The sequence below is a fragment of the Coregonus clupeaformis genome, chromosome 23 (genome assembly GCF_020615455.1).
Source record: "Coregonus clupeaformis isolate EN_2021a chromosome 23, ASM2061545v1, whole genome shotgun sequence".
Classification (NCBI taxonomy): Eukaryota; Metazoa; Chordata; class Actinopteri; order Salmoniformes; family Salmonidae; genus Coregonus; species Coregonus clupeaformis.
This window is the reverse complement of record NC_059214.1, coordinates 8,914,997-8,933,184: the sequence shown is the minus strand read 5'-3', so window position 1 is coordinate 8,933,184 and position 18,188 is coordinate 8,914,997. Positions and strand designations below refer to the sequence as shown.

The window sequence follows — 18,188 nt, the reverse complement described above, 5'->3', positions numbered from 1 at the left end:
ATTCTAAGGAAAGCAGAGACAGCATGGATTTCCCTAATCTCTGACTTTCTCATTTTAGACTATGTCCAGAATTTAAGCGACAGTTTCTATTAAATTATTTTCTCTCTCTCTCCCCTTTCCTCTCCCTCTCACCCCTCCTCCTCTCCCTCCTCAGATCTACTACACAGGGAAATATCAGAGCCTGGGCATCAAGCAGGGTGGTCCATCGGCAGGTAAATGGGTGGAACTGCCCGTCACCAAGTCCCCTAAGATCGTCCAGTTCTCGGTGGGCCACGACGGCTCGCACGCCCTGCTGGTGGCAGAGGATGGCAGCGTGTTCTTCACTGGCTCCGCCAGCAAGGGAGAGGACGGAGAGTCCAGTAAGTATGGATGAGAACACACACCTATACAGACGAGAACACGCGTAAATTAGAACACACACATCAATAAGTCAGGATATAAGATTCTGTATCTTTTGGTAAGGATTAGTTCCGGGAATTGCCAGGGACCTCACGATGCGATATTATCACGATACTTAGGTGCCGATAACAATATGTATTGCGATTCTCATGATTCTAGATGTTTTGCGATTCGATATTGCGATTTGATGTTCCAAACATATTGCTCACACGTGTCTGCTGCAGAGAGACAAGAGCGAGCCATGAGAAATTGAGTTTTGATCATTCAAGGCTCACTTTTTTAAAAGAAGATGGAGAAAAAGCTAGTTTTGCAGCAGGCACAGCCGACTAATGCTAGCTACAGTAGAAAATTACTTGAAGTCAAATGTTGATATAAAATCGTCCAAAAATAATATTGCGATATTTAACTGCTATCTCCCACTACACCTGTGTTGTCTTGTGCGCCTCTTGCATAGAGATGATTCTCTAATGTTTTGTCTCTACTCTCCAGCCAAGAGCCGGCGCCAGCCGAAGCCCTACAAGCCCAAGAAGATGATGAAGCTGGAGACCAAGATGGCGGTGAACACGGCCTGCAACAACGGCAGCAGCAGCATCGTCACCAAGGACGGAGAGCTATACATGTTCGGCAAGGACGCCATCTACAGCGACAGCACCTGTGAGTGGGATAGAGACCGGGGAAAAGGGTACATTTGGGTTGCGTTGGTTAGTGCAAATGTACACAAATGTTAATTTGCGTTAGTGATGCTGATGAACTTGAGTGGGTCAGAGAGAGGGTTAATCTGGGTAGTGTTCATTCGTGCAAATGTTTACGAATGTTCACAAATGAAATATTAGTCTGAAATATTACAACATGGCTATCAAAGAAAGCTTTTGAAAAGCCTTGTTGGTTTGATAATGGTCTTATATAGCCTGGAAATTCTGACCGAATTCAGCTCAGTTTAGTGAAACGTAGCATGATTCAGTCGGGGTAAGGTTAGGTCTTTTACAGTAGCTATACAGTATCAATATTTTCTCCTCTCTCTTGTGCCCCCTTCAGGCCAGGTGTCAGACCTGAAGGGTCACATTGTAACGCAGGTAGCCATGGGGAAGGCCCACACCTGTGTCCTGACAAAGAGTGGAGAGGTCTGGACATTTGGGGTCAACAACAAGGGCCAGTGTGGCCGAGAAACAGGGGCCATGAACCAGGCGGGGAAAGGTAACATGCATGACGGACACACATATGAGCATACACGAGCACACAAATTACCACACAACACAAACATACTTTAATATACCGTATGCACACCAAACACCTCTTTCTTTGCATGTATATATTGTGTATTTTGCGTGTATCACCCATTCATGTAAACATATCTTCTCTAACCCCTGTAGCATTTGGCGTGGAGAGCATGGCGACGGCCATGGATGAGGACCTGGAGGATGAGCTGGAGGAGAAGGAGGAGAAGAGCATGATGTGCCAGCCGGGCATGCACAAGTGGAAGCTGGACCAGTGCATGGTGTGCACGGTGTGTGGAGACTGCACCGGCTATGGAGCCAGCTGTGTCAGCAGCGGACGGCCCGACAGGGTACCCGGAGGGTAAGGAAACTTGACAAAGAGGCAGATATACAGACATACACACACATTCACTAGTTGCGTTATCTTTGATAAGAGAACGTACATTTATGGTTGGGTCTACGGGCGGCAGGTAGCCTAGCGGTTAAGAGCATTGGCCCAGTAACTGAAAGGTTGTTGGTTCGAGCTCACTAGGTAAGATATCTGTCCATGGCACTTAACCCAAATGGCTCCTGTAAGTCGCTCTGGATAACAGCCTCTGCTAAATGACTAAAATGTAAATGTAAAATGTATGTTTTCATGGTTGTTTTTTGGGCAAGTCTATTTGCTAGTGCCTGGTGCTCTGTCTTTACAAATCAGTATTGTTGTGTCGGAATGCTGATCAGATGAACTAATATTTGTGTCTGTATGTGTTTTTGTGTGCTTTGGTTTGTCTTGTGTCTGGTGGATGTCTTTTTTGTTTGTATTGATGTTTGTCTCTCTTGTCTGTGTGTGTCTATTTGTGTATTTTTGTCTGTTTGTGTTTCTCTCTCTCTCTCCCACTCAGTATCTGTGGCTGTGGTTCGGGGGAGTCTGGCTGCTCAGCATGTGGCTGCTGTAAATCCTGTGCCAGGGAGCTGGATGGACAGGAGGTCAGACAGAGGGGCATCTTCGACGCTGTCAAGGAGATGATACCACTAGACCTACTACTAGGTACAACACACAATAACAGTTGTTCAATATATCTGCATGCTCTGGTTTGGTGTACCCATTCGCAAACTGTATAGTATACAGTGCCTTCAGAAAGTACTCATACCTCTTGACTTATTCCACATTTTGTTGTTACAGCCTGAATTCAAAATTAAGTAGATTTTTTTTCTCAACCCATCTACACACAATACCCCATAATAAATGTTAGCTAATTTATACATAAGTATTCACACCCATATGTCAATACATGTTAGAATCACCTTTGGCAGCGATTACAGCTGTGAGTCTTTCTGTGTAAGGCTATAAGAACTTTGCGGATCTGGATTGTACAATATTTGCCCATTATTCTTTTCAAAATTCTTCAAGCTCTGTCAAATTGGTTGTTGATCATTGCTAGACAACCATTTTCAAGTCTTGCCATAGATTTTCAAGCAGATTTATGTAAAAACTAACTCGGCCACTCAGGAACATTCACTGTCTTCTTGGTAAGCAGCTCCAGTATAGATTTGGCCTTGTGTTTTAGGTTATTGTCCTGCTGAAAGGTCAATTAATCTCCCAATGTCTGGTGGAAAGCAGACTGAACCAGGTTTTCCTCTTATGATTTTGCCTGTGCTTAGCTTCCATTCATTTTTTTTATCCTGAAAAACTCCCCAGTCCTTAATGATTACAATCATACCCATAACATGATGAAGCCACCACTATAATTGAAAATGTGGAGAGCGGTACTCAGTAATGTGTTGTATTGGATTTGCTCCAAACATAACACTCTTTATTCAGGACAAAAAGTGAATATTGCTTTGCTACATTATTTGCCATCATTAAGTTTACCGACGACACAACAGTGGTAGGCATGATCACCGACAACGATGAGACAGCCTATAGGGAGGAGGTCAGAGACCTGGCCGTGTGGTTCCAGGATAACAACCTCTCCCTCAACGTGATCAAGACAAAGGAGATGATTGTGGACTACACGCCCCTATTCTCATCGACGGGGCTGTAGTGGAACAGGTTGAGAGCTTCAAGTTCCTTGGTGTCCACATCACCAACAAACTATCATAGTCCAAACACACCAAGACAAGTCGTGAAGTCGTGAAGAGGGCACAACAAAGCCTATTCCCCCTCAGGAGACTGAAAAGATTTGGCAAGGGTCCTCAGATCCTCAAAAAGTTCTACAGCTGTACCATTGAGAGCATCCTTACTGGTTGCATCACTGCCTGGTATGGCAACTGCTCGGCCTTCCGACCGCAAGGCACTACAGAGGGTAGTGCGTACGGCCCAGTACATCACTGGGGCCAAGCTTCCTGCCATCCAGGACCTCTAAACCAGGCGGTGTCAGAGGAAGGCCCTAAAAATTGTCAGACTCCAGCCACCCTAGTCATAGACTGTTCTCTCTGCTTCTGCATGGCAAGCGGTACTGGAGCGCCAAGTCTAGGTCCAAAAGGCTTCTAAACAGCTTCTACCCCCCAAGCCATAAGACTCCTGAACAGCTAATCATGGATACCTGGACAATTTGCGTTGCCCCCCACCCCACCACCTCAACCCCCTCTTTTACGCTGCTGCTACTCTGTTTATATTTATGCATAGTCACTTTAACTATACCCACATGTACATATTACCTCAATTACCTCGACTAACCGGTTCCCCTTCACATTGCCTCTGTACCGGTACCCCCTGTATATAGCCTCCCTACTGTTATTTTATTTTACTGCTGCTCTTTAATTATTTGCTATTTTTAACTTATCTATTTTTTACTTAACACTTTTTTTATTTTCTTAACTGCATTGTTGGTTAAGGGCTTGTAAGCATTTCACTGTAATGTCTACAGCTGTTGTATTTGGCGCATGTGGCAAATACAATTTGATTTGATAATTCCTGGAAGCTGGGTAATGTCCCAGTTCTTCCATGGCCTGCGTACTCACCAAACATGTCACCCATTGAGCATATTTGGGATGCTCTGGATTGATGCGTACCACGGCGTGTTCCAGTTCCGCCTATATCCAGCATCTTCGCCCAGCCATTGAAGAGTGGCGCAACATTCCACAGGCCACAATCAACAGCCTGATCAACTATGCGAAGGAGATGTGTCGCACTGCATGAGGCAAGTGGTGGTCACACCAGATACTGACTGGTTTTCTGATCCACGCCCCTACCTTTTTTTTTTAAAGGTATCTGTGACCGAGATATACATATTTGTATTCCCAGTCGTGAAATCCATAGATTAGGGCCTAATGCGTTTATTTCAATTGACTGATTTCCTTATATGACATTATTATGGGATACTGTATGTAGGCCAGTGACAACAAATCTAAATTTAATCCAGTTTAAATTCAGGCTGTAACACAACAAACTGTGGAAAAAGTCAAGGGGTGTGAATACTTTCTGAAGGCACTCTATGTCACGAGTTACAAGCCATCGCTGTTTTCTGCTTCTTCTTTTATTTCTCTTTTGTCTATCATTCCATGTCAGCATACTGCTTTACCATAGCTACGTGTCTCAACCAGTGTTTTCCCTAGACCAGGCGTGGGCAAAATATGGCCTGTGGGCTGGATGTGGCCCGCCAGCCAAATAACAGCATAGAACCGTGGTTACATGAGTTACCTCTGTCTGCTATTTGCGGTTAGGACAAACAGAGCGGTTTCTGTTTTCTTCCTACGAATGACCCCCCCCAAAGAATGTGCGGCACTCTGTTTATTTTTGAAATCCCGATGTGGCCCTTGAGCCGCAATTATTGCCCACCCCTGCCCTAGACCAGCGATTCTCAACTGGTGAGTTGGGTCAAAGGAAGTTTTGAATGGGTTGCGGGTGTCTGAGTTAAAAAATATGTATACCCCTGTCTAAACTTAACACTAGAACCGCCATAGTCCAACGGCCTAAGAAAATATCAGCTCCCCAAAAATGCTATGTCCTGCGCCTTCCCTGACTTTTCCTAAATGTTTGGATTTTACACTGCTCATTTGTCAGAAATGTGAAAACACAAACAGAAAAGTTTTTAGAGCCTTTTTTCAAACCTATTTCTAACTTAACCCACCAAGGCAATGTGCTGTAGGACGTTGGTACACAGCCAGGCGCTAATGTGTCTCTCTCTTCTCACTGAATGAATGACAAATGGATGAATTGGCTATAATTGTGCACCTTACTTCACAATTGAATTTAAATTAGGCCTAACTGAATGATAAGGTAAAGAGGTTGATTTAATTTAGATAGACAATAGTGTAACGATGAGTTTGTTATGCCTATTTATCAGTGTTGGTGCTCATGTTAATAATTTGACTGCGCGCCTTGGGGGTTGAGACCATTCCTGACTGTTTTATTTACTGTAACTCTATTACTAATCAAATGTAATGTAAGGGAAATTAAAACATGCTATGTGTTGCAGTCATCCAAGTTGATGAGCGGGAAAAAAATGATGCCAGTTAGCCTGCACAACCGGCCCATCGAAACTACACCTAAACTATACAGAAACTAATTTCACACATAATAAGAGTTAGCCTATAGACAAGATTAAATTGACAATCTGATGAGTGACAATATTACGCCTATCAGTTGTCAAATTGTACATGAAGAAATGGGCGAATCTTGTAATTTACAGATGCATCACTTGATCAAATCCTCCTTCAGAGTCACATGCAGGTAATACATTTTGATTTCTATAAAGTATCAGAAAGAGGACGTTCGGCAGTTTCTGTTGCACTTACCTTTGTCAAATAACTCTCATAATTCAAGAGGTGTGCAGCTCTATTTCCAAATTTCACTTTTTCCAAGAATATCCATGCTGTCCATGCATTCAGTACATGACCACTCGCGCAGCATCATTGCTCTGGCTACTAAGCAAACACTAGTAACATAATAAACTTACAATTTAAATTAATATGCTATTTATTGATGCATTTCATCCTTTCCAATTGTTATTACACTGGTGCTTTTGTTTAGGAATACAGCAAATAATTTATATTATTATTATCTTTTTCGTTTCTACTTTGTCAAAGGAAGCTGTAACTGGACTTTATTCATTACTATAACTCTATTACTAATTCTACAAATCAAGTTGATCAAATGGATTACACTGTAATGTTTATTTTAAGGGAAACAAAAATAGGCTATATGCCTATGTTTTTTCTAGGAATTTGTAGAATTATACAAAACATCTTTGACTCTATCTAAACAAATAACTGTTCTTTTGTATTTTTATTGATATATTTTCCATGAATATTTCTTCATGCAATTCATCTTTTACAATAGATTATGCACTATTTATTAAGCATTGGTGCTTATGTTTGCACACCTTGTGGGTTGATAAGGATCTGAAGCATATGCTAAAGGGGGACGCCCGGCAACGTTCTCTAGCGGATACTTGTAGGCTGAAAGGCCAGGCGGTTCTAGTGTTAAACGACTTAATCCAGAAAGAAAGTGATTCAATAATTTTATCTCAGAATTAATTTTCTTCAGTATAGTTATTGGGTCGGCGACTGAGACAACCTGGTTCAAATTTGGGTCCCGAGGCAAAACCAGTTGAGAATCACTGCCGTAGACCATCCTCCTTAGATATATCCCAGATCTGCTGTTTAGCCCAAACATAAATCAAATCACATTTTATTTGTCACATACACATGCTCAGCAGATGTTATTGCGGGTGTAGCGAAATGCTTGTGTTTCTAGCTCCAACAGTACAGTATATAGTGAGGGAAAAAGGTATTTGATCCCCTGCTGATTTTGTACGTTTGCCCACTGACAAAGAAATGATCAGTCTACAATTTTAATGGTAGGTTTATTTGAACAGTGAGAGACAGAATAACAACAAAAAAAATCCAGAAATACGCATTTCAAAAATGTTATACATTGATTTGCATTTTAATGAGGGAATTAAGTATTTGACCCCTTTGCAAAACATGACTTAGTACTTGGTGGCAATCACAGAGGTCAGATGTTTCTTGTAGTTGGCCACCAGGTTTGCACACATCTCAGGAGGGATTTTGTCCCACTCCTCTTTGCAGATCTTCTCCAAGTCATTAAGGTTTCGAGGCTGACGTTTGGCAACTCGAACCTTCAGCTCCCTCCACATATTTTCTATGGGATTAAGGTCTGGAGATTGGTAGGCCACTCCAGGACCTTACATTTTACATTTTAGTCATTTAGCAGACGCTCTTATCCAGAGCGACTTACAGGAGCAATTAGGGTTAAGTGCCTTGCTCAAGGGCACATTTACATCATTTAGCAGACGCTCTTATCCAGAGCGACTTACAAATTGGTGCATTCACCCTATAGCCAGTGGGATAACCACTTTACACTTTTTTTTTGGAAAGCACCTTAATGTGCTTCTTCTTGAGGCACTCCTTTGTTGCCTTGGCCGTGTGTTTTGAGTCATTGTCATGCTGGAATACCCATCCACGACCCATTTTCAATGTCCTGGCTGAGGGAAGGAGGTTCTCACCCAAGATTTGACGGTGAAGTTGTCCTGTCCCCTTAGCAGAAATGTTTCTGCATAATGTTTCCACCTCCATGTTCGATGGTGGGGATGGTGTTCTTGGGGTCATAGGCAGCATTCCTCCTCCAAATACGGCGAGTTGAGTTGATTCCAAAGTGCTCCATTTTGGTCTCATCTGAACACAACACTTTCACCGAGTTCTCCTCTGAATCATTCAGATGTTCATTGGTAAACTTCAGACGGGCCTGTATGTGCTTTCTTGAGCAGGGGGATCTTGCGGGCGCTGCAGGATTTCAGTCCTTCACGACATAGTGTGTTACCAATTGTTTTCTTGGTGACTATGGTCCCAGCTGCCTTGAGATCATTGAAAAGATCTTCCCGTGTAGTTCTGGGCTCATTCCTCACCGTTTTCATGATCATTGCAACTCCACGAGGTGAGATCTTGCATGGAGCCCCAGGCCGAGGGAGATTGACAGTTATTTTGTGTTTCTTCCATTTGCGAATAATCGCACCAACTGTTGTCACCTTCTCCACAAGCTGCTTGGCGATGGTCTTGTAGCCCATTCCAGCCTTGTGTAGGTCTACAATCTTGTCCCTGACATCCTTGGAGAGCTCTTTGGTCTTGGCCATGGTGGAGAGTTTGGAATCTGATTGATTGATTGCTTCTGTGGACAGGTCTTTTTATACAGGTAACAAACTGAGATTAGGAGCACTCCCTTTAAGAGTGTGCTCCTAATCTCAGCTCATTACTTGTATAAAAGACACCTGGGAGCCAGAAATCTTTCTGATTGAGAGGGGGTCAAATATTATTTCCCTCATTAAAATGCAAATCAATTTATAACATTTTTGACATGCGTTTTTCTGGATTTTTTGGTTGTTATTCTGTCTCTGACTGTTCAAATAAACCTACCATTAAAATTATAGACTGATCATTTCTTTGTCAGTGGGCAAACGTACTAAATCAGCAGGGGATCAAATACTTTTTTCCCTCACTGTATCTAACAATTCACAACAATACACACAACCTAAAAGTAAAGTAATGGAATTAAGGAATAAATATTATAAATATTATGATGAGCAATGTCGGTATAGACTAAAATACAGTAGAGAATACACTATATAAACCCTTTTTCAGGACCCTCTTTCAAAGATAATTCGTAAAAATCCAAATAACTTCACCGACCTTCATTGTAAAGGGTTTAAACACTGTTTCCCATGCTTGTTCAATGAACCATAAACAATTAATGAACATGCACCTGTAGAACGGTCGTTAAGACACTAACAACTACAGACGGAAGGCAATTAAGGTCACAGTTATGAAAACTTAGGACACTAAAGAGGCCTTTCTACTGACTCTGAAAAACACCAAAAGAAAGATGCCCAGGGTCCCTGCTCATCTGCGTGAACATGCTTTAGGCATGCTGCAAGGAGGCATGAGGACTGCAGACGTGGCCAGGGCAATAAATTGCAATGTCTGTACTGTGAGACGCCTAAGACAGCGCTACAGGGAGACAGGACGGACAGCTGATCGTCCTCGCAGTGGCAGACCACGTGTAACAACACCTGCACAGGATCGGTACATCCGAACATCACACCTGCGGGACCGGTACAGGATGGCAACAACAACTGCCCAACTTCCCGAGTTACACCAGGAACGCACAATCCCTCCATCAGTGCTCAGACTGTCCGCAATAGGCTGAGAGAGGCTGGACTGAGGGCTTGTAGACCTGTTGTAAGGCAGATCCTCACCAGACATCACTGGCAACAACGTCGCCTTTGGGCACAAACCCACCGTCGCTGGACCAGACAGGACTGGCAAAAAAATGACAACGCCACCAGCCATACTGCTCATTCTGTGCATGATTTCCTGCAAGACAGGAATGTCAGTGTTCTGCCATGGCCAGCGAAGAGCCCGGATCTGAATACCATTGAGCATGTCTGGGACCTGTTGGATCGGAGGGTGAGGGCTAGGGCCATTCCCCCCAGAAATGTCCGGGAACTTGCAGGTGCCTTGGTTGAAGAGTGGGGTAACATCTCACAGCAAGAACTGGCAAATCTGGTGCAGTCCATGAGGTGGAGATGCACTGCAGTACTTAATGCAGCTGGTGGCCACACCAGATACTGTTACTTTTGTCAATTTCTGTTAGTCACATGTCTGTGAAACTTGTTCAGTTTATATCTGATGTTGGATCTTGTTATGTTCATACAAATATTTACATGTTAAGTTTGCTGAAAATAAACGCAGTTGACAGTCAGAGGATGTTTCTTTTTTTGCTGAGTTTACATATGAGATGAGTAATGCTAAAATATCTAAACATTGTTAGAGTGACTTAAGGTGCAGGGTTACGTAACCGGGTGGAAGCTGCCCTAGTAATGGCTATTTAACAGTCTGATGGCCTTGAAATAGAAGCTGTTTTTCAGTCTCTCGGTCGCAGCTTTGATGCAGCTTTGATGCACCTGTACTGACCTCGCCTTCTGGATGATAGCGGGGTGAACAGGCAGTGGCTCAGGTGGTTGTTGTCCTTGATGATGTTTTTGGCCTTCCTGTGACATCGGGTCCTGGATGGCAGGTAGTTTGCCCCCTGGGATGCGTTGGGCAGACCACACCACCCTCTGGAGAGCCCTGCGGTTGCGGGCGGTGCAGTTGCCGTACCAGGTGGTGATATAGCCCGACAGGATGCTCTCAATTGTGCATCTGTAAAAGTTTGTGAGGGTTTTAGGTGCCAAGGTACATTTCTTCATACACATACACACACAGGTCTGGGATCAGGCCAGGGCGTCTCGCTCAAGTAATAGTAGAAGAAACACTGGGCTATCAGCATAAAGCTGCTTTTGCATTAATATGATATAGCTAGCTAGTAGCACGTCTGTCTTGTTTGTCTTCATGCAAAGCTCAACATAGAAGCTGCCCCTTAGACACAGATCTAGGATTAGGGGGGTGAAACTGTGGCCTTGGAATTCAAACTGAATCTCGCTATATTACACTATTGTTTCACTTCACCAATCCAGTCTTCCATTTCCTTCATTTAATCCGTTTGTACTCTTGTCTGAAATGAGGGGTTTTGTATGACATTTATTTGTATGTGGATCACACCATCAGACCAACCAGCTCATCATTTCTGAGAGGATTTTTTTACCAGGCCAATTGCCTCTATTGGAGGATGCCAGACTTAATTAGTAATGTGAAACAATTTAGCGTGATTTAGTTAGGATGTCGAGGATAATGAAATGGTAAACTGACCTCATGTCAGTTTCAAGGCAAGGGGTTTACGTCAATCTATCCTATGTGAAGATGCATCGCTTCTCCATGTCGTCTCCTCCCTCCATCATTCATCCACGTTGTGTGTTGTCTCTGTCTCTCCTCCTCCACCTGGTTCTCTCTCTCCCCTGGGGCGGTGTGTGTTTCAGCTGTGCCTGTCCCCCCCCCCCCAGGAGTCAACATCGAGGAGCACATCCAGATCCGGCAGGAGGAGAAACGTCAGCGGATCAACCGCCGACACCGGCTGGAGGAGGGACGAGGTACGGGTAAGGAGTCGATAGGGGTTAGGGGATAGGGGATAGGGGAGGCTTTGTGTTTGGGAAGGAGAAAAGGATGGAGCAGGGACGAAATATGGGATAAGGGGGGATGGGGCCGAAGGGGTAGGGAATAAGGGATAGGAGATAAGGGGATAGTGGAGGGTGTTTGGGGAAGAGGAAAGGCAAAACATCAACGACCTAGGAGGGGATAGTAAGTAGGGGATAGGGATTAGTGACTAGGGGAGGGTGGGTGTTGTTTGGTGCAGTGACCTGATTGGTATGACAGCTGGTTTTTGTGTGTTGTGCTATTATTGTTGTGCTTCAGTGTGACCATTGTGTATCTCTCCCAATCTGTGACCCTGCTGTGTCCATGCATGTGAAAGTTTATTTCTCCCTCCCAGGCCCCCTTGTTTTCCCTGGTCCCATATTAATGAACCAGCGTGAGCAGGCCCTAGCCAGACTCAGACCCCTAAGGCATAAGCGGGACAAGCACACAGGTACAACTGCCGGTCTTCAAATTCACTACCCTTAACTCAAACGTGCACCGATCCGCCCCTCTCGGGTCTGTCTCACACCCCACCAAACCGGCTGTCCCGCTCGTTTACACACCCGTCCGCCGACCCGTCCTCCTCTCTCTCACTCTCTTGAAAAGGAAGACTCATATCTGCACCGGATCATAATTAGGGACGGGAAGATAGCATTATCGCAATACTCGTTAGTATCGTGACAAGGAAACAAACCACGAAGCAGATTTAAATTCTTTAGGAAAGCGGTCCTAATGTTGTAAACAAACATAATTATGTTGTCATCAATAGTCACATTTATTCATTTTCCAAGCTATAGCGCACAATATTTGACATACTGCAGGTTTTTAAAAGACCAAAGAGTTTGATTTGCTTCGTGTTTTCATTTTTGCCATGGAAGAAATATTGCGATACTGGTATCGTCCCATCCTTAATCATAATGGTAAAAAATGATGTTGGTAGAATGGAGACCTATTCATTCCAGGGTTTTTCTTTATTTTTACTATTTTCTACATTGTAGAATAATAGTGAAGACATCAAAACTATGAAATAAAACATATGGAATCATGTAGTAACTAAAAAAGTGTTGAACAAATCAAAATATATTTTATAATTGAGATTCTTCAAATAGCCACCCTTTGCCTTGATGACAGCAAACTCTTGGCATTCTCTCAACCAGCTTCATGAGGTAGTCACCTAGAATGCAGTTCAATTAACAGGTGTGCCTTGTTAAGAAGGAAAGAAATTCCACAAATTAACTTTTAATGCATTTGAGCTAATCAGTTGTGTTGTGACAAGGTAGGGGTGGTATACAGAAGATAGCCATATTTGGCAAAAGACCAAGTCCATATTATGGCAAGAACAGCTCAAATAAGCAAAGAGAAACGACAGTCCATTGTTACTTTAAGACATGGTCAGTCAATACGGACATTTTCAGGAACTTTGAAAGTTCCTTCAAGTGCAGTCGCAAAAACCATCAAGCGCTATGATGAAACTGGCTCTCATGAGGATCGCCACAGGAAAGGAAGACCCAGAGTTTGCAGAGGATAAGTTCATTAGAGTTAACATCAACTGTTCAGAGGAGACCGCGTGAATCAGGCCTTCATTTAAATTTTTTACATTTCAGTCATTTAGCAGACGCTCTTATCCAGAGTGACTTACAGTTAGTGAGTACATACATTTTTAATACTGGCCCCCCGTGGGAATCGAACCCACAACCCTGGCGTTGCAAGCGCCATGCTCTACCAACTGAGCTACACGGGACCATGGTCGTATTGCTTCAAAGAAACCACTACTAAAGGATACCAATAAGAAGAAGAGACTTGCTTGGGCCAAGCACCATGAGACATTAGACTGGTGGAAATCTGTCCTTTGGTCTGATGAGTTCAAATTTGAGATTTTTGGTTCCACCCGCCGTGTCTTTGTGAGACGCAGAGTAGGTGAACGGATGATCTTCGTATGTGTGGTTCACACCATGAAGGAGGAGGTGTGATGGTGTGGGGGTGCTTTGCTGGTGACACTGTCTTTGATTTATTTTGAATTCAAGGCACACTTAATCAGCATGGCTACCAGAGCATTCTGCAGCGATATACCATCCCATCTGGTTTGCGCTCAGTGGGACTATCATTTGTTTTTCAACAGGACACTGACCCAAAACACACCTCCAGGATGTTTGAAGGCTATTTGATCAAGAAGGAGAGTGATGGAGTATTGCATCAGATGACCTATCCTCCACAATCACCCGACCTCAACCCAATTGAGATGTTTTGGGATGAGTTGGACTGCAGAGTGAAGGAAAAGCAGCCAACAAGTGCTCAGGATATGTGGGAACTCCTTCAAGACTGTTGGAAAAGCATTCCTCATGAAGCTGTTTGAGAGAATGCCAAGAGCGTGCGAAGCTGTCATCAAGGCAAACGGTGGCTACTTTGAAGAATCTCAAATATAAATATATTTTGATTTGTTTAACACTTTTTTGGTTACTACATGATTCCATATGTTTTATTTCATAGTTTTGATATCTTCACTATTATTCTACAATGTAGAATATAGTAAAAATAAAGAAAAACCCTTGAATGAGTAGGTGTCCAAACTTTTGACTGGTACTGTATATACAGTTGAAGTCGGAAGTTTACATACACCTTAGCCAAATACATTTAAACTCAGTTTTTCACAATTCCTGACATTTAATCCTAGTAAAAATTCCCTGTCTTAGGTCAGTTAGGATCACCACTTTATTTTAAGAATGTGAAATGTCAGAATAATAGTAGAGAGTGATTTATTTCAGCTTTTATTTATTTCATCACATTCCCAGTGGGTCATAAGTTTACATACACTCAATTAGTATTTGGTAGCATTGCCTTTAAATTGTTTAACTTGGGTCAAATGTTTCGGGTAGCTTTCCACAAGCTTCCCACAATAAGTTGGGAATTTAGTCCCATTCCTCCTGACCGAGCTGGTGTAACTGAGTCAGGGTTGTAGGCCTCCTTGCTCGGATACGCCTTTTCAGTTCTGCCCACAAATGTTGTATAGGATTGAGGTCAGGGCTTTGTGATGGCCACTCCAATACCTTGACTTTGTTGTCCTTAAGCCATTTTGCCACAACTTTGGAAGCATGCTTGGGGTCATTGTCCATTTGGAAGACCCATTTGCGACCAAGCTTTAACTTCCTGACTGATGTCTTGAGATGTTGCTTCAATATATCCACATAATTTTTCTTCCTCATGCCGCCATCTATTTTGTGAAGTGCACCAGTCCTTCCTGCAGCAAAGCACCCCCACAGCATGATGCTGCCACCCATGTTCTTCTTTGTTGGAATGGTGTTCTTCGGCTTGCAAGCAACCACCTTTTTCCTCCAAACATAACAATGGTCATTATGGCCAAACAGTTCTATTTTTGTTTAATCAGACCAGATGACATTTCTCCAAAAAGTACGATCTTTGTCCCCATGTGCAGTTGCAAACCGTAGTCTGGCTTTTTTTATGGCGGTTTTGGAGCAGTGGCTTCTTGCTTGATGAGCAGCCTTTCAGGTTATGTCGATATAGGACTTGTTTTACTGTGGATATAGATACTTTTGTACCTGTTTCCTCCAGCATCTTCACAAGGTCCTTTGCTGTTGTTCTGGGATTGATTTGCACTTTTCGCACCAAAGTACGTTCATCTCTCGGAGACAGAACGCGTCTCCTTCCTGAGTGGTATGACGCCTGCTTGGTCCCGTGGTGTTTATACTTGCGTATTATTGTTTGTACAGATGAACGTGGTACCTTCAGGCATTTGGAAATTGCTCCCAAGGATGAACCAGACTTGTGGAGGTCTACAATTTTTTTCTAAGGTCTTGGCTGATTTCTTTTGATTTTCCCTTGATGTCAAGCAAAGAGGCACTGAGTTTGAAGGTAGGCCTTGAAATACATCCACAGGTACACCTCCAATTGACTCAAATTATGTCAATTAGCCTATCAGAAGATTCTAAAGGCATGACATCATTTTCTGGAAATTTCCAAGCTGTTTATAGGCACAGTCAATTTAGTGTATGTAAACTTTGACCCACTGGAATTGTGATACAGTGAATTATAAATGAAATAATCTGTCTGTAAACAATTGTTGGAAAAATTACTTGTGTCATGCACAAAGTAGTTGTTCTAACCGACTTGCCAAAACTATAGTTCATTAACAAGAAATTTGTGGAGTGGTTGAAAAACGAGTTTTAATGACTCCAACCTAAGTGTATGTAAACTTCTGACTTCAACTGTATGTGACCCCTTCACTTTTTCCAGATTTTGTTACGTTAGTCTTATTCTGAAATGGAATAAATATAATGTTTTCCTCATCAATCTGCACACAATACCTTATAATGACAAAGCGAAAACAGGTTTCTATACATTTTTGCACATTTATAAAAAATAAACAGACCTTATTGACATACATTTTCCCTTTGCTATGAGACTCGAAATTGAGCTTAGGTGCATCCTGTTTCCATTGATCATCCTTGAGATGTTTCTACAACTTCATTGGAGTCCACTTGTGGACATGATTTGGATAGCCACACAGCTGTCTATATAACGTCCCACAGTTGACAGTGCATGTCAGAGCAAAAACCAAGGCATGAGGTCGAAGGAATTGTCCGTAGAGCTCCGAGACAGGATTGTGTCGAGGCACAGATCTGGGGATGGGTACCAAAACATTTATTCAGCATTGATGGTCCCCCAATAACACAGTGGCCTCCATCATTATTTAAATGGAAGTAGTTTGGAACCACATATTCTTCCTAGAGCTGGCCACCCAGACAAAATTAGCAATTGGGGGAGAAGGGCCTTGGTCAGGGAGGTGACCAAGAACCCGATGGTCACTCTGACAGAGCTCCTAAAGGACTCTGACCATGAGAAACAATATTCTCTGGTATGATGAAATGAAGATTGAACTCTTTGGTCTGAATTCCAAGCGTCACGTCTGGAGGAAACCTGGCACCATCCCTACGGTGAAGCGTGGTGGCAGCATCATGCTGTGGGGATGTTTTTCAGTGGCAGGGACTGGGAGACTAGTCAGGATCGAGGGAAAGATGAACGGAGGGGATCCTTGATGAAAACCTGCTCCAGACCGCTCAGGACCTCAGACTGGGGCGAAGGTTCACCTTCCAACAGGACAACGACCCTAAGCACACAGCCAAGACAATGCAGGAGTGGCTTCGGGACAAGTCTCTGAAATTCCTTGACTGGCTCAGCCAGAGCCCGGACTTGAACCAGATCAAACATCTCTGGAGAGACCTGAAAATAGTTGTGCAGCGATGCTCCTCATTCAACCTAATAGAGCTTGAGAGGATCTTCAGAGAAGAATGGGAGAAACTCCACAAATACAGGTTTGCCAAGCTTGTAGCGTCATACCCAAGAAGACTTGAGGCTTTGATCGCTGCCAAAGGTGCTTCAACATAAGTAAAGGGTCTGAATACTTATGTAAAACCAGTTTTTGCTTCGTCCTTATGGGGTGTTGTGTAGATTGATGAGGGGAAAAAACAATTTAATCCATTTTAGAATAAGGCTGTAACGTAACAAAATGTGGAAAAAGTGAAAGGGTCTGAAATCTTTCTGACTGCACTGTACTTTCAAACGAAACATTGATGAACAAATGCAAGATAGACCTTCGTCAAGGCAAATAACAACTTATTGAATTGTTGATTTTTTGATTGCCATTAAGTTATGTTAAATGCAATTGCAACAATGTGATTGCTACAACATTTTTGGACTTCGTTATATATAGCCATTGATTCTTGAAAAATATCACTTATAAATGCTTCATGAGCTTAGTTCAGCTGTCTAACCCCATCAAAACCCAAAATATAAGCTTGTTTCACTCCTTTGTTTGTAAATAATACAATTGTAAACATGCACTGTATAGCCTCAAAACTATCATTTCGATCTCATGGATGGCCAATCCTTGCATCCATAGCTCTGACTATGAATTTGAGTGGTTACATTTCTCCAGCCCCATCCCCCAGCTGTTTACCGAAATGGTGACCGATTTGCAATTGTTTGAACTGCAGATTGCCCCTTTAAGCAAAGACCCTTCTAAATAGGTTTCCTCTTTTTCTGGTGCATTAGTATAAATACAAAGGACGAACTGAGAGAATAAGAAACAATTGGGAGTCTATTACATTAATTATTCTTCTGCTTTGGCACTTTAGTCCTTGGACGTCAACGCAGTACTTTTGTTAAAGAAAAATCTATGTCAGAGTCTAACTTGATTGAACAACAATCTCTAAGCTGCAGAGTAGTTTTTTCTTACAGCGGCTGTCGTCTGATGCACCATAATTAGAAGCAGGTGAAACAGCAGGCGTTGTCATAGCGCCGCGCCATAAACAACAGGCAGACAATTATGGGATAGATAGATCAGAGAGGAGAGACAATGTGACGGATCGAATTCTGACACCAATTGTGCATATTTCATTTCAGCACAGACGTCAGCGCAGGCTTTCAAATTAGTATTTATAGCCACAAATGAAAGTATTTTTTTAGTCGTTTTTTATCTGAACAGTGTACATTTGAAATATCCTCCATGGATAATCACTAATCGGTATGACTAGATGGTGTCTGTGCCCT

At 42.8% G+C, this 18,188-nt stretch overlaps 1 protein-coding gene across 2 annotated transcripts in view; it reads left to right on the top strand.

Moving 5' to 3' along the window:
* Positions 1-18,188, top strand: part of mycbp2 (MYC binding protein 2) — a 318,384-nt gene that overhangs the window by 106,447 nt on the left and 193,749 nt on the right. For both annotated transcript variants that reach the window (XM_041843995.2, XM_041843996.2), the window contains exons 12-18: positions 155-359; positions 889-1,053; positions 1,435-1,593; positions 1,770-1,974; positions 2,498-2,643; positions 11,471-11,587; positions 11,980-12,075. In XM_041843995.2, coding sequence (XP_041699929.1) covers positions 155-359; positions 889-1,053; positions 1,435-1,593; positions 1,770-1,974; positions 2,498-2,643; positions 11,471-11,587; positions 11,980-12,075 — 1,093 coding nt within the window. The remainder of the gene's footprint in view (positions 1-154; positions 360-888; positions 1,054-1,434; positions 1,594-1,769; positions 1,975-2,497; positions 2,644-11,470; positions 11,588-11,979; positions 12,076-18,188) is intronic.